General features: G+C 34.1%; 1 protein-coding gene across 1 annotated transcript in view; it reads left to right on the top strand.

Annotated features, from left to right (window-relative positions):
• LPCAT1 (lysophosphatidylcholine acyltransferase 1) overlaps positions 1-27,649 on the top strand; it is a 155,101-nt gene that overhangs the window by 84,015 nt on the left and 43,437 nt on the right. The window contains exon 6 of the mRNA XM_051969810.1: positions 26,537-26,595. Coding sequence (XP_051825770.1) covers positions 26,537-26,595 — 59 coding nt within the window. The remainder of the gene's footprint in view (positions 1-26,536; positions 26,596-27,649) is intronic.

The raw sequence follows: 27,649 nt of genomic DNA, 5'->3' as shown, positions 1-27,649 counted from the left end.
TTATTAATGGAATTAAGAAAGTAATAGCTGTTTTTAGGAGCTTACTATTTAATTTGAGAGAGAGTGAAAGCAATATGTGGAAATAAAAGACAAATAACGGAAGCATATTGAGGCATAGTGGCATTACTTAATTAGTTCTTCTGATGAAGAGAAGCATTAAAAATATGGTAAACCATTGTTATTCCATTAAATGAGGAGAGCAAGAAGATGGTGGCTTCTGTAATGATAATGTCAAGCCTGAAGAGAGGCCACAATTCTTATTCAGTGGGATGGATTGTAAATTGAACAAGGAAGAAATTTTATCATTCCTTGGCATGTTACCTGAATTCAGGCTAATGAGTTTCTTATCACAGGTGGATGATCTTAAATACAAATCCACATGTAAACAAATGAAATTTACTTGTTTGTTTTTTAACATAAGAAAGTAGAGTCTATAAGAAATGCATAAATGAGTTTCTGGAGAAAGATGGCATTATTTTGATTAGGTTTCATAAAGGTAGTAAGTTATTTGAGGGAGGAAAAGAATGTATTTTGCCAGAGGTATATTAAGCAAGGCTTTCCAGAAGGTGCCATATACATAATGGCTAAATGGTGATAATCGGGGAATAGTTGCTTTGCTTGGACAAAAGGAGATCATAGGCTATAAATAAGTGGGCATGCCATTATTTGCTACTACTCTACAAGCCTTTATAAGAATTTGCAAGTCCAGGGCATGAAAAGAATCTTACTTACATGTAATTTGTAGTAGTGAAATTTAATATGATAGTGCCATTGATTTACAAGTTTTACAAATTCAAACAGACTTGTTTGAACTCTGAAATACATAATTCATATTCATCAGATTGGCTAAGATAATAGAAAATGAAAATTACAAATGCTGGAGGGGATATGAGAAAGTAGGTACACTAATGCACTGTTGATAGAGCTGTGAACTAGTTCCAACTCCCTGGAGACAAATGGATCTATACCCAAAGTGGTGTAAAACTTTACATACTCTTTGACCCAGCAATATCACTACCAAGTCTATTCCCCAAAGAGATAAAAAGAAAATGAAAAGGACCCATTGGAGAAAAGTATTTATTATTTTCTTCATCTGGCTTTTTTATCTTCTTTTGCGTTTGGCCAATTGAACTTTTAAATGAGGTATTTTGTTCATTGCATTTTTTTTTCCATTTTACAAATTCTGTTTTTTAACAAATTGATTTCTTTTTCATATCTATTTTATAAGGAGTTATATGCTTTATCCATTTCATCAAATTCTGTTTTTTAAGGAGTTTTCTTTGGGTAATTTCTCTTTTTCCTTTTTCAAACTCTCATTTCCTTTCCCCATTTTCTTCTAACTCTCTTTTAAGATCCTTTTTGAATTCTTCCAAGAAAGCCTTGTAAGATGGAGACCAAGTCATATCACCCTTTGGGGGCTTCATTTGGAGATGATTTGCCTTTAGGATCCTCAAGGTTTGAGGTCTATTCTTCTCTTTCTCCATAAAAGCTATCTATGTTAAGAGTTCTTTTTTCTTTTTGCTCTTTTTTAATGGTTGAGGTCTGTTGTTAAGGCAAAAGGAAGATTCCCCTAAACTTCTTCTACAAACAACAGCCTCTTTAGGTTAGCCTGAGACCAGTGCTGATGACTGACCTCTGGTACTGGGTAGACATGGCCAGATCTTGAGTTTTTCTGGGGTTCAGAGGCTTGCTATTTGCCTTTTTTTATTGGCATTGGATATCTCGCAGCTAATCTGCTGGTCCACTGGCTTGTAACCAAGACAGAGTAGTCTAAGAGCCTCCCAGTAGATTCCCCAGTGCCAGGACACAATGCCCTGGCTCCTTACACTGTATCTGTGCTCAGCTGTCTTCCCCTCCCTAACCCCGGCCCACTTGAAACAGATTTTTCTTGATCTGGATACTTTGTAGAGGAAACTTTGTATTTGTAAATTGCTACATGTAGAATTATGTGGAATAGCCCACTTATGTAGAATGAAACATGCACACAGACACACACACACACACACACACACACACACACACACACACACTCTAAACATTTGTGGGTTCTGTCACTCCAAAAGCAGTTCAGAGGCTTGATCTGGTGTTGATCTGAGGGACAGTAGGAAGAGCTCAGATAAAAATGTCTGTTTTCCATCATCTTGGCTCCACCTCCTGCAAAAATATTTATAGAAACTCTTTTTCTGGTGGCAACGAATTGGAAATTGAGGGATGGCTCAGGAGGATGCTTTCCAAAAAAATAACCTGGGAAAACTTATTATACAAACTGATGCAAAGCAAAGTGAGCAGAATCTGGCAAATAATCAATATAGTAATAACAATGTTATGATGATCAAATATGAAAGATTTAGTAACTTTAATCAGTACCATGATCCATCATATCTCCAAAGGACACAAAATATAAAATTCTTATTTGCCTTCAGACTGATGGACTCAGGATGCAGATTGAATCATAATTTTCTTTTATTTTTCTTGGTTTTGTTTTTTTCAGAATTTAGTGCATATGAAAATGTTTTGCCAGGTATTAATATTTCTTGTCTTCTGAATGAGTGAGGGATAGGTGGTGGGAGAGAGACTTTGGAACTAAAAATAAACATAAATTTTATTTTTGAAAAGAACATGTTTGTAGAATGTGAATGGGACACCCAAAACTCTGTAAAATGTTATAATTGAATAAGCTTTGAATCCTTATCATTAAAATCATAACTAATCCTCGTACTTATCATTTACTGATATTAAAAATATACTATTTATAATTTCATCCAAGTCACAGGTTAGCAATTTCATTTTATTACATTAATAATTACAGGCACTTTTATGGAACTTTAGAATTAGCACAATATTTTATGGATATTATCTTGTTTGATCCTCACAACAATGCTGTAAGACAAACTGGAGGTATCATCACCATTTTAAAGATAAGGAGACTGAACCTCAGAAAATTAGCTTAATCACCTAGAATTATATAGTTAGTACATTACAGAAGCAAGATTTGAAATCATGTTTCTTCTAACTTTAATACCAGCATTCTTTTCATTAAGCCACACTATCTACATTTGTATGTATGTAATTACTTCAAAAAGTAGATTCTTTGAAAGATTAAAAGAAAAAATCTAACAATTATTATGATATAAAAATAGACTGGACTGCTTCATTTAGTAGGTCCCCCCTCCCCTCCCCTTGGGAGACCTTCAAATAGAGGCTGGATGGATAACTATTTCTAGGATATGTTATAGAGCAAATTTTTTTAAAGCTATGCATTGGCTAAATAACTTCCTTTTCCCAACATACATCTAAAATATTACCTACCCGTCTTTTTTTCCCCTTTCCCTTCTCCCCAATTCCTTATACATTTTTAATCTTCTTCAGAGTTCTTGCCCAAATCTCTCTCTAGAAAGCTCTATCCATTGAGAATAATTTCTTTCTCTGAAATCTTACAATACACATTTTCCATACCATTGGGAACTTGTCTCTCCCCATCATCATCACCAACCCCAAAATTACATCATGTCCTCTTTTGCTTTTCTTCACCATTTATTTTGGTTATCTTATCAGCTACCACTGGTTCATTTATCTCCAAGCACATGATTCACCAGTCTTTCTTAAAGAATTAACCAGCAAGCATTTATTAAGGCCTACTGGGTTCTAGGAACTCCTTTAGGTCCCTAGAATACAGTGAAAAAAGTGGAATAGTTCCTACTTTCAATATGCATAAATTATATCAGGGAGACAATGTGTGTGTGTGTGTGTGTGTATCTGTGTGCATGCAAATTTCATTCTACATAAGTGGGCTATTCCACATAATTCTACATGTAGCAATTTACAAATACAAAGTTTCCTCTACAAATCAATTTTACTTAGCCTCTATATGAAGGCATACACAAAATACATTTCTACAATTTATTAAATTATTAAAATCCAGACATTAAATGCTGTATTATTTTAATAAACTGAATTGTGAAATTAAAGATAAAGTTAATGATAAAATAGGAATAGTACTATACAGTAAGGTTAACATAGGTGTGCATTATGTTGCCTCTTCCCCAACCAGTGCACCTCTAGCCATTTTCCCTGGTGATTGTACAATTTTTTTTTATGCAGTTATTGAGAGATATTTGGATAGTGACTCTCTTTTTCCCCCCTCATCTATCTGATGATTGAAAACAATGTAGCCTTTGAACTTTTACAAGTCTTGAAGTATTTGGTTCTACCTTTTCATAGAGAAAAAAATTTCACTCAAATGATTAGAAGCTTCTGCTAGCTGTTTCCTTGTGAGCCTTTTCAGTTTGACCTTGTGTTCTGAAGCTTCTCTTTCTTCTGCAATCTTTGTAGATAGCAGCTCAATCAGATCCTCATTCAACAGTTCTTCTCCATGAGACTCAATCATGTCCTACTCGTCCTTCTCATTCACTTCTAGCTCCAATTCTTGTGATGATTTTTCAATCTTGTTACTCACTTCTTCGTACATTTCATCTTTGTCAAATATATGAAAATCAGGGTCAAACTGTGGGCACACTTTTTTCTAAACTCTTCATGCATGGTTCTGTTACATCTTTTCATATCTTTCAGAATTTTTTCCATAAAGTTGAATTTGCAGAATACAGATTTACATAAATCAAAAACTGCTTGCATAAAGAATACATACAAAATTAATACAAAGTAATTTGAGGAAGAAGATCACAACCCATTATGGGAAGCAGGAAAGCTTTACTTACCAGTTGCTGCTTGAGCCAAGTCATGAAGGAATAAAGAGAATTCTAAGAGGCATTAATGAGGAGAGAACAGTCCTGATATGGGAACTATCTATGCAAAGATGTGAAGTGATGTATGAGAGGTACAATTTAGCTATATTGTAGAGTACATGAAGGGCAGGAGTAATAAAAGAAAAGACAAGTTGGGACTGGATTATGAATGGCTTTAGATAAACCAAAGAGACATTTGATCCTCAAATTAATAGGAAACTTTTTATTGAATAGGGGAGTAACATAATTAGACTTGTACTTTATGAAAATTACTGTGGTAGTGTAAGTAGAGGATTAATTGAAGTGGGGAAGAGATGTCAAGCAAAGAGAAAAAATTAGAAAGCTATTACAATAATCCAAGTGAGAAGAGTTAAAAGCTTAAAACGCAGAGTTCCAATCATATATCAACAATTACCTTTTGAAAATCTATAACAAAGTGACATGTATACTCTTCAAAATAAGCATTTGCAAAAGAAAAGTCACTTTCCACATAATACTACCCCTATTTCAAAATTCTCTCTTTGTGTTAAAATCCTTCCAGTTGCCCAAATTTGGAGCATTTTTGTCATCCTCAACTTTTCCTCCCACCTTATCTTACTATGTGCCTTAACACTGGTGATACAAAGGTGAATGCATTTAAAACATCTTGATCTGCCATCAAGGATTTATATTCTAATAGTTCTAATTATAGTTCTAAAAAATCTCTTTCATCTGAAAGAGAACTGGTCAGAAAGAGAGGTATTTTGTTTTGTAAAGTTAGTGGTAACATAGCAGAGTAGAATGGCATTCCCTTTCCAATAGCAGGGAGAGTATTTACTTGATTGTGGTTCCAGAAGTAAAAGTAGAAGGAAGAAAGGTGCAAGGATAAATATGTGTAATCCTCTATTATCCCAGTGGTTCTTTTCTTTAGTGTAAATCATTGAGAATTGATTATAAAAATTGTTTATAAAAAGGTGCATAGTCTACAACTTTTCACATCTAGATTCCGAAATGGGACATTTTACTTTTTAAACTATTACTTTAGATAGATAAAAATCAAAATAATAAATTAAATTATATATGGCTTTTCCAGATTAATAGAAAGCATTCTTTTGAATTACTAGGACATATTGTTTATTATGATTTTACAAAATGATTTTCTTGTGTGACATCATTCTATCCCAATTCATGAAACCTCTCTTCACCATTAGCAGTGTTCCCTTAGGATGAAACTCAGGCTCTTTGCTTTTATTCCTGGCATTTACCCTATATGCTTTTTATCAGCTGCTACCAGCAGTGCCTATTTAGTGATCAATACATTTTTATATAAATGTTTGCTATATGCCAAGCACTATGACTAAGCAGTAGAGATGCAAAGACAAAGGACAAAATGATCCCTATTCATGATGATCTTACGTCTTAATAGGAGAGACTAAGAAATACAACATACATATACACACACACACACACACACACACACACATATAATATATATATATATATGTATGTATATATATATATATATAATGAATTTATATAGATGCATATGTGATACATAGATGGTAGTTTTATTTATTTATTTATTTATTTTGCTTTTCCAAATATTTCTTTTTAAAAAAAATTTTAATAGCTTTTTATTTACAAGTTATATGCATGGGTAATTTTACAGCATTGACAATTGCCAAACTTTTTGTTCCAGTTTTTCCCCTCCTTCCCCCTACCCCCCTCTCCTAGATGGCAGGATGACCAATACATTTTAAATATATTAGAGTATAAATTAAATACAAAATAAGTATACATGTCCAAACCATTATTTTGCTGTACAAAAAGAATTGGATTCTGAAATATTGCATAGTTAATCTGTAATGGAAATCAAAAATGCAGGCAGGCAAAAATATAGTGATTGGGAATTCTATGTAATGGTTCTTAGTCATCTCCCAGAGTTCTTTCCCTGGGTGTAGCTAGTTCAGTTCATTACTGCTCCATTAGAACTGATTTGGTTCTTCTTATTGCTGAAGATGGCCAGGTCCATCATAATTGATCATCATATAGTATTGTTGTTGAAGTATATAATGATCTCCTGGTCCTGCTAATTTCACTCAGTATCAGTTCGTGTAAATCTCTTCAGGCCTTTCTGAAATCACCCTGTTGGTCGTTTCTTACTGAACAATAAAATTCCATATTATTCATATACCACAATTTATTCAGCCATTTTCCAATTGATGGACATCTACTCAGTTTCCAATTTCTGGCCACCACAAAGAGGGCTGCCACAAACATTCTTGTACATACAGGTCCCTTTCCCTTCTTTAAGAATAGACGATAGTTTTAAAGTGAGAATACTGGGATTTAGGTCTTTCAAAAAAAAAAGCTTCATTCAAAAAATGGTGCCTGAGTTGCATCTTTTTTCCCCTTTTTTATATTTCTATTAGAATCTTTATATGTGTGTGTGTGTGTGTGTGTGTGTGTGTGTGTGTGTGTGTGTGTATGTATATATATATGTACATATATAGTTTTTTATTGACAGAATATATGCATGAGTAATTTTTCAACATTGTCTCTTGCACTCACTTCTGCTAAACTACATCTTAAAGGAAAATAGGAACTCTATGAATTTTTTTTTTCCAATGTAAACAAGGTAGAAATCTATTTAATAAATGTTGAAGACAAACTTCAAACCACTATAGAAAAGCACTAAAATTTGTATTTAGGAAAATGATGCAATATGAATAAAAATTAATATCCTAAGAAAGGAGAAAAAAACTTTTTAATTGGTTGGTGGAGGAGAAGGAGCATCTTCTGAGGGAAGAGAGAGTATTAACATTGAGAGCATAGCAGTTGGGAAATGTATTCTTGAGTTTGGGGAATAAACATCTGGGACTTGAAGGTCAACCCTAGGAGCCTGGGGATTTACCCCAGGTGCTTGGGTGTATCAACTGGAGCTTGGAGGTGAAAGTCCTTGGGGATATACCCCTAGAAGTAAGGAGACAGTTCATGGAAGATTGCCAGTACAAAACTTTGGAGTAAGGAGAGGGAATATTTTGAGTGATGAAGCAAAAGAAAATCTTTTGGCTAGAATGAAGATTAGGGAAAACGAATAATATCCAGGAAGGGTAAAAGGGTATTTTGGAACCAAGTTGTATAGAATTTTAAAAGGCTAAAAAGAGGAATTTATATTTTATATATGAGGCAATAGGAAGCTACTAGAATTGGTTGAATAAAGAAGTCAGTCATACAGTCAAATCTGTACTTAAGGAAATTTACTTTGGCATCAGTGTTTAGAATGAACAAGAATGATGAGAGACTTGAAGCAAGGAGACTAATTAAGAGACTGGTACAACATCTAGATAAAAGATTATGAGAGACTAAACTGAGTTCACAGCTGTGTAAGGGAATAAATGTTGCAAGGGTAGAAATGGCAAGACTTGGAAACTAATTGGATATGTGGGATGAGAATAATATAGTTGAGGATAATGCCAAGATCATCATGAAAGGATGGTTTTGCCTTTGAAAGAAATAGAGAAGTTTGGAAGAGAGGAGGTTTTAGGGAGGAGAGAAGATAATGAGTTCAGTTTTAGATCTGTGCCATAGACAATTAGTCATGTGGGACTGACACTCCGAGGAAAAATTGGAGATGAGAAAGAGAATGAGAATGAAAATGTTGGTAATAGAACTGCAAAATAGATTAAGGGGTAATCAGACATAGGAAATAAACTAGGACATAATCAGATCTTGACAACAAAAAGAGGAGAGTACTTTCTAAAGAAGTGGTCAATGATGTCAAGCACTGTAGATGGATCTAAGGTGAGTAGAACTAAGAAAAGATTGTCAGATCTGACAATTAAGAGATCACTGGTAACTTTAGAGAGAGCACTTTCAGTTGAATCTGAGTTCAACAGCCAGATTGCCAAAGATTGAGAAGTAATGTGAAGAGAGGAAGTAGAGTCAGCAAGTATCACTTTACACTCAGTTTATATAAGTAATTCTGAGATCCACATTTCCGTTCCCAAAGCCCCTCCCTTCAGGAAATTTCTCTCTTGTTCTTATTCACTATTGCTGCTTATAAATCTTTATATTTGTTCACTGTACTTTTGGTCGTCAGTGTTACTCATCTTTTTCTTTGAAATTGCAAATCAATTCAGCTCCAACTAATCATCTTCAGCTTTTACTTCTCTTTCTGTGTGTGTGTGTGTGTGTGTGTGTGTGTGTGTGTACACACATTCATACATACATACATATACACATATATAAAAATCCTCAGCACTCAGGCTCTTTTTAAATACTGCTACATAATCAAATTCCCTTAATCTGAGTGCCAAACTAGTGTTCTTTATTTCTTTGTGTTTCAATCACACTCTCAAGGAACTCAGTCTCTATTCATCTTCAGATAAAATTTTAAAAATCTCTTCTCCACTTTCTGTATTATCCTATCTCCCTTCACCTCTCAGTGCCATTCCATTCATTATACTTGCTGAAATGAATCTGATAAGCTCATACCTTTACTCCAAAGTCCAAATTTATCTTTATAAAATATACTTCAGATAAGTGAATAGGGTTATGCTACCTATCTACCATAATAACAACAATAAATTGTCATTGGGAAAATTTAGTTACACAGTTCATTTGGCCACAAGATAGTTTTAAAATGTTAATTTATGCTTAGATATAAATTTTAAAAATATGCTTTTTGGAAAAGCAGTGTGGAATAAGGGACAAGGCATTAGACTTAGAATCAAAAAGAACCACATTCAAATCCTACTCCTCAAAATGCACCGGCTGGCCACAAGAAAATCACTTATCCTTTTTAAGCTTCAGTCTCCATAGTTGTAAAATGCAGATAATAGTATCTTCAGTGCCTATCTCCACAGTCATGTTCTGAACATTTAATGAAATAGTATGTACAAAACAATTTGTAAACCTTAAATCACAATATAAATGTCAGTTATTATTATTGTTATTCAGTAATTAATTTCAGTGGAGTATTGTAAATAATAAATATTTTAACAGTTTTGGGTTGGTTTTAAGTTAATTGACAGTCTAAAGCATTTAACATGTTTGATTACCTTCTTATGGCTACTGTGTTTTCTCTCCAATTTGATGACTTTTTTTTTTTGGTTTTCCTCTTACTTGTTTGATAGCTTCTTTTCACTCTGCTTTGGTGGATCTTCATCCTCTGTGGACATTCCCCAGTGTTCTGTCTTAAATCCTTTTCTATAGTCTTTCTATAACACATATTTATTAAGCACTTATACGTATCAGCAGCTATGCTAAAATTAAGAAAGCCCAGTTTTCCTCAAGCAACTTGCATTCTAATTGGAAGACAACATGTAAATAAAGATGTACATACAAAATATACACAGAGATAAAAAGTAATCCTGAAGAAAAGTACCAGCAGTTTGGTGGAATAGAAAAGGCCTCTTGACAAAAGGTGACATTTAAATAGAGTCTTGAAGAAAAATGGAAGACAGAATGTCATGTGAAATGACCAGCAAACCAGATAATATGGCAGGACAGTAGAATCTATAGAGGAGAAATAAGATGTAATAAGACTGGAAAGACAGGAAGGGATCAGGTTATGAAGTTTTAAAAGCCAAAGCCATTTATTTTTTATCCTAGAGGTAGAAGTGAGCTACAGGAGTTCACTTGAGTACGGAGAAAGGTGGTACAATCACACTTACATTTTAGAGAAGCCATTTTAATAGCAGTGTGGATGATGGAATGGAGTAGGGAGGGATTTAGTAGGCTACTGCAGTAGTCCAGGTGACTCCTCTAGGAAGATGACAATGTCCTGAACTAGAGAAGAAGTGACGAGAATGAGAGGAAGGTGATACTATTTAGCAGAAAACAGAATATGTGGCACCATCTTAAGAGTTTGGGTAGTTGGAAGATAATGTTGCTTTCAACATTAATGGAGAAGTTCAGGATGGAAGAAGTGAAAGACAATAAGTTCTGTTTTGCACATTTTGAGCTTGAGACGACAAAAGAATATATAGTTTGAAATGTCCAGTAAGCAGATGATGAGAAAGATGTGAAGCTGAGAAAAGAAACAAGGGCTAGATATATCTTTAAACACACACACACACTAGAATTATTACATGGCCAATCTTTGCATTTCATTCAATGGCTAACTACCATCTAATTTCATCTATTTTAGTCAGCATTTTTACACACCTAATAAAGAAGTTATAAAATACAAACCTTTCTCTTTTTTTGTTGTTTTGTCATTTTTCAGTTGTTTGATGACCCCTTTGTGGGTTTTCTTAGCAAAGATACTAGAGTGATTTGCCTTTTTCTTCTTCAGATCATTTTACAGATGAGGAAACAGTGACAAACAGTTAAATGAGTTACCCATATGGCTAGTAAGTGTTTGAAATCAGATTTGACCTCAGGGTTTCTTGACTCTGTGTCAGCCCAGTGCTCTAGCTATTGGGCACCTAATTGCCTTTTCTCTCCACATTATTTAAGACCTGAATTTCTATGTTAGGAGGATTTTTCCTGTTAGGAGTGGGATTCCTTGCATTACTTCTGGCACTCAGAAGTGGAATGGAGCGAGGCCTAGTTTGATTGATAGACCTAGGGTTATTGAGATGGAGGCTCATTGGTCATAGAGTTGAAATAGTGTTCATTGGTTTGTTTGACCATGTGTTGCAAATGATGGCAAATATTATCATGGAGGCGGTGGCTTGAGTGAAGTAATATTTTGTGGCAGCTTCTGTGGCACGTGGGTTGTTTGGGGTGGTTATTCCTACCTATATTATCTCCCCCTTGTCTTTTGTGATTTCAATAGACTGAGTAAAAAATCAATAAAACGGGGATCTGATATATTTGTTCCTCCACCCATGTAACAAATCCCATTTTTCTTTCAACATTTAAGGAATAGGGTGGTCTGGTTGATTATCTTTTTCAGAATTACTAATTGCCTACTATGTGCTAGGCACTTTGCTAAGCACTGGGAAAACAAAAAGGGGTATAAGGCAGTTTTTGTTAACCAAGAATTTTAGCTAATGGGGAGAAATATGCAAACAATATACAAAAAACAAGCTATGTACAGGATAATTAAGAAACAATCAACAGAGGGGAAGCATCAGACATAAGGGAAATTGAGGAAGGCTTTTTATAAAAGCTAGGATTTTCTTTGAGACTTAAAGGATGCAATGTACATTTCCAAAGATTTGAATGTGATATTAAAAATGGCTATATTTCCCTAGTAGAGAAATATTTGGCTTTTTATTTCACAACTTTTGGATAAATGTTTAGTTACACACGTGACTCTGATCTTCCTCCCATATGTGGTATAGTAGACCTAAGAAGAAATGACTTTTTAAAGCATAATTTTCAATGATTATACTTTCATTCTCAAAGATAAATTTAAATAACACTGTTCACCAGGTTCTCTGTAAGAGTTTGAGAGACACTGTTGTCCATTCCCAGTATAGAGTGGGTTACAGAGAAAAGTTCAGTTGAGAGCTAAATGAAGGTGCTGGATCTGCTTCTTAAGCTTTTCTAAATTGTCTTCATAGTGTAATTTGAAATACTCTACCTTCTAGAACACAGACATTAAAAAAAAAAAGCTCCAACATATTTTTAAACTTAAATTTATCTTTGAAATTCAACCTATGATTAGATAGTATTTTGTAAAACCTAGGATATAGTAGGACATTGGTTTGTCATGGAATTAAAAGGTAAATACAAGGTCTTTGTTTACTCTGGGTACAATCTTATTTACTATTTAGAATTAGTAGTTTCAATGAACAGCAAGATATCTGTTATCAGTCAAATGAATAGACTATTATTTGTTAAAAGAGCCTGACATTTTTTGTCAATATGCCAGCTTTTTGCTTTAGAAATTGAAATTTTAACAAAAATTTAAGTAATGCTTAAAGTTAGCAATCAGAGTGGATAGAACACCAGCCCTAAAGTCAGGAGAACTCGAGTTCAAATCTGGCCTCAGACTCTTAACACTTCCTGGCTGTGTAACCCTGGGCAAGTCACTTAATCCTAATTGCCTCAGCAACAACAGAAAAAAAAATAGCAATCAGCTTTTGTTCATTGGAAGGAATTATAATATTCCTAGTTTCTTATTGGTAGATTAGTATGGTTTTTTTAAAGCACCAGTCAATAAAGAAGTATAGGTTCTATTTTGTTGGGTTTTTCCTATTTATTTATTAATTCAATTGTTTTCTTTGTTTCAATTTTATTAATCTCTCCTTTGAGTTTCAGAATTTCTAATTTGGGATTTAATTGAGGGTTTTTTAATTTGTTCTTTTTCTAGCTTTTTTAGTTGCATGTTCAATTCATTGATCTTTTTCTCTATTTTATTCATGTAATTAAGCTTTGGTTGTATCCTATAGATTTTTGGTATGTTGTCTCATCATTGTCATTCTCTTGGATGAAATTATGGATTGTTTCTGTGATTTGTTGTTTGACTCACTCATTTTTTAAAAATTAGATTGTTTAATTTCCATTTGGTTTTTAAACTTATCTTTCCCAGCCCTCTCATTGAATATAATTTTTATTGTATGTGATCTAAAAAGGAAACATTTCCTATTTGTGTCTTTCTGTATTTGATATGCCCTAATATATTCAATTTTTGTATATGTGCCATGTACTTCTGAGTAAAAGGTGTATTCCTTTCTGTCTATTCAGTTTTCTTCAGATGTTTTCTAGGATCCTATTATCCCTCTAATTTCTTGTTTATTTTGTAGTTAGATTTGTCTGATTCCGAGAGGGGAAGATTGAGGTCCTCCACTAACATAGTTTTGTGTCTATTTCTTCCTATAACTGGCTTAAAATCTTTTCTAGGAATTTGGTTGCTCTACCATTTGGTGTATACACTTCGTTGTTTATAGTTGTTTATAATACCCTTTATCAAAATATACTTTCCTTATCTCTCTTAATAAGATCTATTTTACCTTTGCTTTATCTGAGAATTGAGAATTTATCAGAATTGCTAACCTTGCTTTTTTTTTTTTTAACTTCACTTGAAGTATAATAAATTGTCTTTTACCTTTACTCTGTATGTATCTCTGTGTGAAATGTGTTTCTTGTAAACATATTGTAGGATTCTGTTTTTTATTCTATTCTGCTATTCCTTTCTGTTTTATGGGAGAATTCATCCCATTCACATTCACTGCTCTGTAGTTCTCTCCATCCTATTTTCCCTTTATATATACTTTTGTTTTCTTTTCCTACCCTGTCCTTAATATTGGTTTTTTTTACCCACCCCACCTACTACCTTATCTCCTATCACCCTTCCCCACCTTTTCTTAGTACTATTTTTTAACTCACCCCACCTACTATCTTATCTTTTAACACCTCTTACCCTTCTCTCTTAGTTTTTTCTCTAGTGTTTCTACCCTCCCTTCTACATGCCTCTCCCTTTCTCCTCCTACTTTTTTTTTTTTTTTTTGCTGAGGCAGTTGGGGTTAAGTGATTTGCCCAGGGTCACACAGGTAGGAAGTGTTAAGTGTCTGAGTCTAGATTACAACTCAGGTCCTCCTGACTTCAGTGCTAGTGCTCTATTCATTGCACCACCTACCTGCCCCCTCCTCCTACCTCTTTTTTAGATTTGCTATATTTTTGTATCCAACTGAATGATTAAGTTATTCCCTCTGAGAGTCAAAACTGACCAAGTTTCATCTTAAACATCCCCCCTCCCTTCTTTCCTTCAGTTGTAATAGGTCTTTTGCACCTCTTCATGTCATCTAATTGTCCTAATTCAACTCTGTTTTCCTCCTTTTCTCAGGACAGACCTTTTTTCTGCATCCTAATATCTTTTTCTTTGATATCATCACAATGGAGTCCATTCACAACCACATCCTCTATGTGATGCCTCTGTCTGCCCCACTAACAGATACAATCCTCAAAAATTACAGATAGCATTTTCCCATCCCATGTAAACATTTCAATCTTTAAATAATATATTTTTCTCCGTTTACCTTTCTATGCTTCTGTTAAGTCCTATGATTGTACATATAATTTTCTGTTTAATTCTGGTTATTTTTTTCAATAGAAATGATTGAAAGTTTCTTACTTCACTGAACACCAATCACTTCCCTGGAAAGATGATGTTCAGTCTCATTAGATAGTTAATTCTGGATTTTAACCTTAGGTCCTTTGCATTTCAGTATATGGTTTTCCTGGACCTCTGGTCTTTTATTGTAGAAGCTGCCAGATTCTGGATAATCCTGACAGTTGCTCCAGCTTTTGTCTGGCAGTAATTTTTCCTTGAGATTATAGTTCTGGAGTTTCACAATAATGTTCCATGGGGTTTTCCTTGTGGGATCTCTTTCCAGAGATGATCAATGGATTCTTTCAATGAGTATTTCTCCCTTGATTTCTAAAATATTGGGACAGTTTTTCCTTAATCATCTCTTGAAAGATGCTATCCAGTTTCTTTATTTTTATTCATGGCCCTCAGGTAGGCCAATAATTTTTAAATTGTCTTTCTGGATCTATTTTTCAGGTTGTCTGTTTTTCCAATGAGTTATTTCACATTTTTCTTTCATTTTTTTCATTCTTTTTAGTTTGTTTGACTGATTCTTGCTCTCTTATAGAGTCATTAGCTTCTATTTGCTCCATTCCAGTTTTTAATGTGTGATTTTCTTCAGTTAGCTTTTGTATCTCTTTTTCAATTTGATTAATTCTACTTTTGAAGGTGTTGTTTTCTTCAGTGTTTGGGGTTTTTTGGTTTGTTTGTTTTTTGCATTTGACCAGTTGTATTTTTTAAGGAGTTGTTTTCTTTAATTTTTTTCCTTCCCCTTCCAAGTTGTTGATATGCATACCTTTGTACATGTACATGTATACCATATATGTATATGCATACCATATTTTCTCATTCTTTCTTTTACCTCTCTTATTTGCCTTCTAACATCTTTTGTGAATATTTCTAAGAAGTCTCTTGGGGCTCAATTCCAATTAATATCTCTCTGAGATTTCTTCTATGGACATTTTGTCCTCATCTGAGTTGGTCTTCCTTGTCACCATAATAAGCTTTCTATAGTCAAGATTCTTTTCTATTTCTTGCTCATTTTCTTTCCTTTTCTTTTGGTATTTCCTCTTTAAAAAAAAAAAATTTATGGTTGAGCTCTGCTTCTGGGGTAAAGAGGGCACTATCCCAAGCTACTTGTGCAGTTCTAAGCCTTGGCTTTGACAACAGGTGCTCCTTGTTTTTGCAGAGGATAGTTTTGCATGCTCTTTTCAGGAAACACCCTGGTTTTGTTGGAACTAGAGGTTGCCCTATTGATCTGTTCCTCTACTGAGCCAGGCCTGAGGGTCTTAACTTCTGATTTGCTGAGTTTTAGACTCTCTCCAGGCTTCACTAGAGTCCGTCTAAGCTGGGCTCTTTACAATTTTGTGAGACTGAACTTTGTTGAAATTTTTTCAGTCTTACCTTGAGTTGGAGGAAGTCTCATTCTGTTAGACTCTGTTCAGAGTTTTAGTTTCATGTGATTTTCAAGGAAAACAGAGAACTGAAGCAGCTTTCTAGCTTTACTCCACCATTTTGGCTCCACCCCCAGAAGTATAAGACATATTGTCTCTAAAGATATGACAGTAATTATTGTAGGAGTATGAGAGTGGTCAAAGTTGCAATCACATACTTCCTAAAGTTAATTTGTCATTTATTCAGTCATTCATTCAGGCAGATAATAAAATAGAGTTAAATTTGATATAATTAAGACCTGAGTATTAATTCTATCCCTTCCATGTACTATATTTGAGCCATTGTGGAATGCAGTTTCCTCATTCAAATAGATATGTGCACTTTGTTTCACAGTATTGTTCTGAGATCCAGTGAAATAATGTGTGTAAAATGTCTTATATATCCCAAAACACTTTCTAAAGACCAGAATTTTTTTAAAGAATTAAAAAAAAAAAAGATTGTAAGTGCAAAATGGAGGAGGGGTGTGGAGAGGGTTGACTGTTAATTTGGGAACAGCCTTGTCATGTATATTGAGCTAAACAAAGATAATTACAGTATTTAACTACAACCACCTCATCTCACTGGGGGAAAAAAAATCATCTGCCTGCTTTGGGAAATAGGACAATACATGGCCCTAGGAGATAGGAATATGGAATTTTATTTTCTTGATCCTGTAATAAGCAAGAGTTTTAAATGAAAGGATACTTGTTTAATAAGCTTTATTTCCTGCCTGGTTTTTAAACATTTACCCTGAATTTTATGTTTATTTTTTTTTCTAGAGGATTTTTTTAATGGATATTAAATTTTTAGAAGTTGTTAAAAATAATGCTTTATTATTTTAAAATGACAGTTGTTTTTTATTTTGTTAATTATCTTTATCTATCTATCTATCTATCTATCTATATATATATTTTAAAATAACTTTTTATTGACAGAACCCATGCCATGGTAATTTTTTTTAATAATAACTTTTTATTGACAGAATCCATGCCAGAGTAATTTTTTTTTTACAACATTATCCCTTGCACTTACTTCTGTTCCAATTTTTCCCCTCCCTCCCTCCACTCCCTCCCCCAAATGGCAAGCAGTCCTATACATGTTAAATAGGTTACAGTATATCCTAGATACAATATATGTGCACAGAACCAAACAGTTCTCTTGTTGCACAGGGAGAATTGGATTCAGAAGGTATAAATAATCTGGGAAGAAAAACAAAAATGCAAGCAGTTTACATTCATTTCCCAGTGTTCTTTTTTTTTGGGTGTAGCTGCTTCTGTCCATACTTGATCAATTGAAACTGAGTTAGATTTCTTTGTTGAAGAAATCCACTTCCATCAGAATACATCCTCATACAGTATCGTTGTTGAGGTATATAATGATCTCCTGGTTCTGCTCATTTCACTTAGCATCAGTTCATGTAAGTCTCTCCAATCCTCTCTGTATTCATCCTGCTGGTCATTTCTTACAGAACAATAATATTTCGTAACATTCATATACCACAGTTTACTCAACCATTCTCCAATTGATGGGCATCCATTCATTTTCCAGTTGATGACAGTCATTTTATAAGACATATACTTTTTCTTACTTCCCAATAGAATCTGATAAAAATCAGTGTAATGTTTTTGGGATATGTGATTTGTATAGTCATACTGTCAGTTTTGCTAATAATCAATTGGTTTTCCTATCATCCTAAAAAGTGTTTATTTAACTTCTCCAGCCCAGTCCTAAAACATGGTGTTGTGTACAACAAAAGTAATCTCTAATTTTGAGTAACTTAGCTTCTTCCTGGACAGTAAGACTTTGAGATAAAGATGAATGGAAATTAATCAGAGGAGGTTTTCTGGAAAAAACAAATCTTGACTTTAGTGGACTTTGAAAGACAGAAAGAATTTGGATGGAAAGAGGGAGAAACAAATGTTGTTATTAGAAAGAATACCATGAATATTAAGAGTTGTGTTGTCTTTAAGTTATTGCTTATCTGTAATTCTTTCTTTTCCTTCTCCTTTTTCCCCCTTTAGCCTCCTCCTCTTCCTCCCCTCCTCCAAGGTAATTGGGGTTAAGTGACTTGACCAGGATCATACAGCTAGTAAATATTAAATGTCAGAGGTCACATTTAAACTCAGGTCTTCCTGACTTAAGGGCTAATATTCTATCCACTGCACTATTTACCTATCCCATAGCTGTAATTCTTAATAAAAATTCTAGGAATCTATTGGAAAGAAGGTATGGGAGCATTGAATCTAAGGAGAAACAAAGTTTTTCTGCACATTATTTTTAGGCTTAACTTAAATGAGTGAGCATGGGTCCAAAGATAAAACAAGATACTAACATGTTTTGTCCTCTTCATCAATGTATTTCTTCCTAACAAAATGTTAAATCAATAATGAAGATCTTCAAGCCCAACCAAAGGACTCTTATAGCTATGAACATGGTAGTGCAACCTAACCATCCCTGTTAATATTTAGTCCTTAATAAACCCAAGCATTGTAAATCACTGTGTTCTAATTGGAGTCCTGAGAATTGAACTACCACTTTAATGTCAGATGGATCTAAAACTACTGTGCTGCCATCTTTCAGTCTCTAATTTTAGTTTAAAAGATATTGCATTCAAATATCCGACACTAATAGATAGAGACCTGGCCTTGAAGCCAGGAAGACCTAGGTTTAACCCCTATCTCTGAAATATACAGTTATTCTCTCCATTACGGTTTTGCTATATCACAAGTCGACATAAGAAATTAAATGGAAAATTTTATAGAAATCAAGGATAACAGGCAAAGGCAAATGACACAAAGCCTATGACCAAATATATAACCCAAATTTCACAATAAGGTACAGTAAACATTCTATAAAAGAAAAAGAAAAAATCAGACATCTCTTGTATGATGGGAGAGCCAAAAGATTTTACACAGATTTTCCACATCGTGAAAACTGTGCAACACTGTGCCTACTCCATTATATGGAAGGGATAACTATGTTGGGGTTTTGATGCTGGAAAAATCATTTGCTCTCTCCTGCATATAAGTTATTATGACATTCATTTCATATTCATCCTGGTAATGGAATGGTTCAATGTTATAATTTGCAGAATAAATTAGAATGAAGACCAGTGGGTGGAAATTTCAGAGGGTTGACTTTATTGCAATGGGAAGAAGAAATTTCCATGATTTGAGCTATCTATCTGGGTAGTCAACTACCTCATGCGCTGGGACATTTCCCATTCCACAAAATATTCAACAAGATCTTGAATAGTCACTTGTGTAGGGTATTATAAAGAAGATTTTTTATTATTATTAAATTTTTTTATTTTTCAAAATATATGCATGGACAATTCTTCAACATTAGCCCTTGCAATACCTTGTGTTCCCATCTAGCCATTCTGGAGAGTGATTTAGAACTATGCTCAAAAAGTTATCAAACTGTGCATACCCTTTGACCCAACAGTGTTACTACTATCCCAAAGAGATCTTAAAGAAGGGAAAGGGACCTGTATGTGCAAAAATGTTTGTGGCAGCCCTCTTTTTAGTGACCAGAAATTGGAAACTGAATGGATGCCCCTCTACAGGAGAATGGTTGAATAAATTGTGGTATATGAATGTTATGAAATATTACTGTTCTGTAAGAAATGACCATCAGGATGATTTCAGAAAGGCCTGGAGAGATTTACATGAATTGATGTTGAGTGAAATGAGCAGGACCAGGAGATCATTATATACTTCAACAATAACACTACATGATGATCAATTCTGATGGAGGTGGTCCTCTTCAACAATGAGATAAAACAAGTCAGCTCCAATAGAACAGTAATGAATTGAACCAGCTACACTCAGCGAAAGAACTCAGGGAAATGAGTGTGAATCACTACATAGAATTCCTAATCCCTCTATTTTTGTCCACCTGCATTTTTGATTTCCTTCACAGATACACTATTTCAGAGTCCAATTCTTTTTGTACAGCAAAATAACTGCATGGACATGTATACATATATTTCATTTAGCATATACTTTTAACATATTTAACATGTATTGGTCTACCTGCCATCTGAAGGAGGGGGTGGGGGAAAGAAAGGGAAAAATTGGAACAAAAGGTTTTGCAACTATCAATGCTGAAAAATTATCCATGTATATATCTTGTAAATAAAAAGCTATAATAATAATAATAAACAGTAAAGGACAAACTAAAATGCCAACTCCTTTTTTAAAAAATCCCTCCTTGATTTTCCTATTCCCAAATTTTTCTTAGAGCCCAAAATCTGGATCGCTCCTTTTGCCACGATTAATTCTGGACAGTTACCCTAGTTAGGAGACAAAGCTGAAGAGACATATTCCCTCATTCATTGAGGGAATACGGGCTTCTTACCTAACCAATCATAGGTTACTTTCTGTAGGGACAGTTTATTGGAAGATGTTACTAGAGTTTTCTGTATGCTACCATTTCTTTAGATTAAATAAAGTAGTTTGATGGCAAGAATGATTTCACTTTTCGAGGAGATCTCTTGGCATTTGTTGTTTGCTCTAGTGTAAGAAACAAGATGTCCCTCCCAGGATCAGCTTTTTGCTTCTAATCTAACCACCATGTTGCTAACTCAAGCCTTGATTGATACTACTACCTTCCCTTAGTCTTATCTTCTGATTGTAAAATATCCAACTGTTCCCAATGCTTTCCTTTGTAGAGTACAAAAACTTTCAGCCCATTCTACTCAGCTTTCACACACACACACACACACACACACATATTTTCTATCCTCCTTTTGTGTGTTGTTTCCCCTATTGTAAACTCATTGAGGGCAGGATCTTTTCTTTTTATTTCTATTCCCAGCATTTAGTACAATGCCTGGCAAAAAGAAGGGAATTAACAAAGGTCTGTTGAAACCAAGCATCTGTATAATTGAACTGAAGGAACATGTATGTAGTCAAACAAACTTTTAGTATGAGAGGGAAAGAAAGTAAAGTATTTTAGATTTTATCTCCTTTACCCTTGAAAGTGATACCAAAATGCATGAAAGTGCTTTCTCTTCAGGAAATTCCAAATACCAATGGAAATTTATGATAAATAAAAGTTTATAGAATTTTTAAATTACTACACTATGTATTCTTGGGAGAAAAAGAATTTGTGTCTCATGATCTTTAGCATAGCATGTACTCACCGTTCTTGAAAACCATGATGAAAAAAAGAGCCTAGATAATATTTTTCAACAATCTTTAAGGAAAACTGCCCCAATGTCCTAGAACCAGAGGGTAAACTAGCCATTGAAAGAATCTACTGATCACCTCTTTAAAAAACCCCAAAATGAAAACTCCAAGGAATATCATAACTAAATTTTAGAATTATCAGATTAAAGAAAAATATTGCAAACAGCCAGAAAGAAATAATTCAAATATTGAGGAGCCCCAATCAGGATTACTCAGGACCTAGCAGCTTCAACTTTAAAGAATCAAAGAGCCTGGAATATGATATTCTGTAGGGCAAAGGAACTTGGATTGCTGTCAAGAATCAACTATTCAGCAAAATTGAGCATTATCTTTCAGGGGAAAAGATAGATATTCAATGAAACAAGTGAATTTCTGTTGTGTCCTGCTTTCTAGAGCCCCCATGTTGGGGTGACAATACACCGTGCTTTCTAGAGCCCCTACACCGGAGTGATTAAAATATCTCTTCCTAGTGGAGAAGCGATGAGGCAGGACTCCCGAACATGGTGGAAAATTTCAAGGATTTATTTCAAAGATTTTCCCCTTTATATAATGTAACAAAAACAATACTGCCCATGTGGGACCACATAAACAACTTGCTATTGTACCTAGTTTGCCACCTGGTAACACATTTAAAGTAGAGTGATACATATAGAGTAAAGCTAAAAAGTTGGAGTAGAATTTATTATGCTTCAGCTGAAGTTAAAAAAAAAAAAAAAGGCAATCCTGATCTCAGATCAACCAAAAGCAAAAATAGCTCTAATTAAAAGAGACAAGGAAGAAAACTACATTTTGCCAAAGGGTACCACAGATAATATAAATACTAGACATATATGCATCAAGTGATATAGTATCCAAATTCCTAGAGGAGAAATTAAGACACATGCAAGAAGAATTACTCAGCAAAATTATACTTTTTTTTTGGAGTATCTCAAACTTGCTCTCTCAAAATTAGATAAATTAAATCGCAAAATAAATAAGAAAGAAATTAAGGAGGTAAATAGAATTTTAGAAAAATTAGGTATGATAGGCTTTTATAGATAAGCTAATCTATAAAAGAACTATAATTCAAACCACAGACCTTCTGGCCACAAATTGGGCATTCATTCTAGTATCCCTTGCTATCCCTTCCAAGGGATCTAATTGGTGCTATCTTCCAAACATCTGTGGGGGTTGGGGAGGGTAATAGCAGCGCAAGGCAATTGTGCAGATTAAATAAGTGTTAAGTATCTAAGGCAGTATTTGAATTGGATTCCTTTGACTTCAGAGACAGTGCTCTATGCACTGTACCATCTAGCTTCCCCCATTTCCAATCATTTTGGAGTAGGAGCAGTACCTCTTTCTAAATTGTGTTATAACTTCTAACTAACTTATAACTTAGAATTTGCTACTTGCAAAGATCCCTTTGCCGCTGATTAGTATCTTTCTTCACTTTTTAGAAGTATATTATTTTAGGGGTTAGATAGTATAGTAGATAAAGTACTGAACCTGAAGTCAGAGGGACCTGAGTTCAAATCAAGCCTCAGATACTTAATAACAAGTGTTCCTAGCTGTATGACACTGGACAAGTCACTTAACCCCAATTACACTCCCTCTTCCCCCCAAAAGTAGAAGTATAGTATTTAAGAATTACAGCTTATTATAGGATCCACCCCCATCTTTTAGAAGTATAGTATTTTAGAATTACTTCATGGCATCATTGCATAAAAGGGACCCTTAAAAATCATCTAGTTCAGCCTTTCAACAGATATAAAAATCTATTCTACAGCATTGTAATGAATTAATAGGAATGTGATAAGAAGATGTTGGCAAGACCTGAAAAAATCTTATACTCTGATCCTATATGGAGACCTGTTCTAACTAAAGAGATTTGCTGGAGAAAAAATATAGCAGAGTCTTTGCTCTTCAGAAAAACAACAACAACATATCTTTCTCTAAGGAAAAAAAAATATTAATCTGAAGTAACAGGGTTTCTTCAGGGGAGGCTCTGGTAGGTCAACAGGCTAAGCATTATACCAGTAATACAGGATCGTGGTTCTAGAATAGGAAAGAATGTCAGTTAGTCTAACTCATTCATTTTATATGGAAAGGTGATTTAAGCAAGGTCCTATATGTAGCAAGTGTAAGAGGTGGTTTTTTAATCTAGTCTTTCTGATGCCAGAACTAATGATATTCTCCCCAACTGCTGCTTTTCTATTCCTAAGAAAGGGGTATGAGATTATAAAGCAGGGAAGGGGAAAGAGAAGTAGCAGAATTCATATGGTAAACAGAAGTAAACAGAAATATCTCTGGAATACCAATGAAAATGTGTAGAATCTGCATCCTTGGATAAAGTTTGATAGTTTGGGAGAAATCCAGTTACTACTATGGGTGGTAGTTGTAATTAATAATACTGACAAATAATGCTATATGGATGCGAAATAGGCTGCAGCTTCTTTTTTTTGTCATTCTGTCGTTGGGCATACTAGGGAATTATGAGGTCCCTTACTAACTAAACTCCCTTGAATAAGGTTTCAGATGCATCTCAAAAAACCTTTGTGAGATGTATCTGAATTATATTGTACAAGAAATGATTTTAATAGAATCCCAGTGTACGCTACTTTTACGTGTAGAAAAGACAAAATTGGTATATGCTTGCTGATTGTTTTAGTTTAAAAAGTAATAATTTAGGCAATATCCAGAAAAGATATGTCTATCACTGTCCTCTTTTTTATTTCTATTCTTCTATCAGTTCATAAATCAGACTCTTAATTGCTTGAAATCCAATTTGGAAATTGTATCTGTGTAGACTTGCCACAGTGGCTTTATCTTTAATGACCTTTGTAGTTAAGTCCACCTTATAAATTATTTCTAAAATCCTTTTGTTTGCAACCTTATTTTTCTCAGTTATACTACTTGGGCTACATAAATTTCTATTATATAGGAAAAGCAACCGTAATCTGTAATATTGTTTACTCGACTTTAATTTGAATTACTTTGGGTTTGATTTACAAAGATGTTTTTGGTTTGCTTTGTGTCATTCTTGTTTTGATTTGGGATTGTCCAAGAGATTCATTTTGAGAATGAATCTGTTCTTATGAAGTTTAATCTTAAACAGTACAATCATTGTGCAAAAGGCTTCAGTCTAAAGTTAAAGAAGGCTAATGGTGCAAACTTGGCTCTTGGTCAAAGACTGCTTGCCAAATAAGTATTTACTCATGTTTTCCTTAATGATCTGAACTCAGAAAAGAGCAGGAAAAATATGCATCGTGTTCTTTAGGGCTTTAAAATGTAGATAATATCATTTGTGATGATGATTTTTCATAATAAGAAAGAGTTTACACCTAAAAGACTTGAATAGTATCTTGGGAAAATCAGTATTATTTTCTATTTTCATAGGTAAATATTATTCAATTAAATAAGATAGAAAATGTTTTTTAAGCTTCAAGGAACTATCTAAATATTATTATTACATAGAATGCAAATGTTAGGCAGAACTACTTCTAAATACCAATGAAAGCATATGGAAACAGCATCCTAGGACAGTTTTGATAGTCTGGTGAGCGATTCAGTTGCTACTATGGATGGTAGACATAATAAACATAAAAATAGATGGTAGTCTGACAAGGAGTGGTATGTTAAATGTGAAATATGTTACAATTTATTCGTCATTCTGAGCTTAGAGATCATACTAGGAAACTGTCATAATAAAATCCTTTTAGTTATTTTAGTAACTGATAAGGTTACTGGATAAGGTCTAAGACCCATCTTACATATAATTCTATTATATTGAAAACTATTTATTGTAACATACCAGTGCATCCCAGGTCTATCTTACTTTTAGGTCATATTCTTCAGACTAAGCTTAAGACAAGACCAATTCATATTTCAGTCATATAATCAAGTCAGCAAACATTACTGTATGCCAGACAGCTACCATTCATGTTTGCTTTTAATTTAAAAAAATAAAATATTTTTTTGATGCCTATTACTTTTGCAGCAAGCATTTCAGGGGAACGAAGGCATTCTTTCTTGCCCTCTAGATAGAACTCACCATTGTAACAATGAAAAACAATTAAGGAATCATTATTTGATATGGTAAAAATTACAAGGTTCTGTTGAAATAGATATGTGAATCTAGGCTATTTTGTCTCTGTCGAAGAAGTCGACAGCTGGAATTTTTAGCTACTAATTTTACTTGCTTCTGTTTTATATTATCTAATTTGTTCCATTCCTATAAAAGTTTAAGACTTCACTTAGACTTTTAGGACATCTTATTTAAAAATACAACATGCTTTGGCAAAGAATTCAAGATATAGCAGATCTACCTTGGATCTTTCCAAGGGTGGTTTTTATTATTATAGACTTTCTAGACTATGACACTATGGCATGGACCTAAAGCAGTTGGAACACATGACCTCAGGGAACAGAGTTACACAGTTTTCTGTTTTTTAATCAGTATGACTTAGTTTTTATGTGTAGTAAAGCTCTGGCCAATGCATTCCTATTTCTTATCATTTATTTCCCTTAAAATCTAAACTTTTTATTCTTCCAAATTAATTTTATTTTTTTAATATTATAAAATATGGTTTTTGTTCAACTGAATCTATTAATTTAGATAATATTACTATGTTTATTATATTGCGTTATGTAGCTATAAACATTGTTTGACTTCATTCTTTAGATGGAATGCCATACCTTAATTTTAGTTCTCACATGCAAACATGCCAAAGAGTAGCCTTGAGTTCTAATATTTGTAAAATTTTGCATTTATTAAAAATAAAAATGCCTTGGTACCCAACTTGACTCTGTTAGCATGATTTTGGGGTTGGACAGGGATGAATATTTAATATTTCTGTCTTCATCTATTTTTGTTTATAACTTTTGTGAAAATACATGTTCAATGATAATCTGCCTCCTGAGGGCATGGTTTCCAACTGTTTCAAGTCCATGTCATAGTGGCATAGCTGTATTTTTATATAAAGTGTCCCCAAAGTCTAAGTGAAGTCTTAAACTTGCATAGGCTGAAGACTATCTACGGTCTGTCTATTGTGAATCTATCTACTTTTTAATTAATTTATGAAGATGCGTAAAAAAAATTTCAAATAAACTCTAAGGTAGTAAATCCTGCCAGCAATATTCTGTTGGATCAGTTAGGAATATTTTAGGTCATCTTATATTATACAGTACACCTAATTTATATGTGTGATTTTTCTTTCTAGGTGCTTTTATTCCTGGTGTTCCTGTTCAACCTGTAGTTTTACGATATCCAAACAAACTGGTAAATTCTGTTCAATTGTGGATTAAACATTGAGACCAGTAAATTGATGGTTAGAGTTATAATGAGTTTTAATGTATCCATGGTGCATTTATTGGCTTTTGTTTACACAACAGTAGTAAACAAACTGTAGGAAATCCTCTAGGGTATTGTGGACCGAGTTTAACACATCTTTCCAGAAGAAGTCACGAGAGGCATAATAGGTTTTGTTATTCATAATGTACAAGTAACATATTAATGAAAACACCTTTTGCTCTGAAGTGGCCAAGAAGACTGTGATGACCACGTATTTAAAATCAGCCTGAGTCAGGAATTCAGGTTAAGGGGAAAATCCTCACTCTTTATTTAAGTGAAGAGGTGAAAAAATATTGCGACAGCAATATGGGCAGTTGTGACAGGAAGCCAGCTAGCAGAGAGAGACCTGAGCTGAAAAACCTTCGCAATGGCAATGCAAGCAGTCTCTCCTTCCCCTTCCTTTTCCACTCCGCTGCCTCCACCCACCAAAATCATCATTTCCTAAACAACACATCAGGACTTGCACAAAGAGTGGGCGGGGGCCATTCTTTCTCCAAGCATATATATTAATAGAGTATGGTCCAATTACTATTTAGCCTCATGTGCTTGGGACCTCAGTGCATCAACTCAAGCCTCAGCCCATTACAGAAGACTATAACTGACCTAGAAATGAGATGTAAGAATTAAATCCCCTCAAGCCAAAAAGGAATTATCTGGGCAAAATGGGGAAAGGTGAGCAGTGAGAGATTATCCCAGTTAGAGAATAGTTTATCTGTGATATAGATGGCAGGATATATTGGTGATCAGATGAGGGAACTCTGAATTAGAACTCTTAGAAATCTTAAAAAGGTTGATGATAGATTCTAGGATATAGGCTGGGACCCCACTGATGTGTAGCTAATGTGGCATAAAGATAAAGACTATAGAGGGAAGACAGCTTGGTCAGTACAGATACTGAAGTTTTAAAAGCTATTTGGGGATTGGGGAGTAGAGATAAGAAGTAGGATGTGAGCTGTATGAGGAGGGGTTGCTCCCAGAATAA

This window comes from Antechinus flavipes, chromosome 1 (assembly GCF_016432865.1).
Source record: "Antechinus flavipes isolate AdamAnt ecotype Samford, QLD, Australia chromosome 1, AdamAnt_v2, whole genome shotgun sequence".
Lineage (NCBI taxonomy): Eukaryota > Metazoa > Chordata > Mammalia > Dasyuromorphia > Dasyuridae > Antechinus > Antechinus flavipes.
The sequence above is the reverse complement of the archived record's forward strand: the minus strand, read 5'-3'. Positions and strand labels throughout refer to the sequence as shown.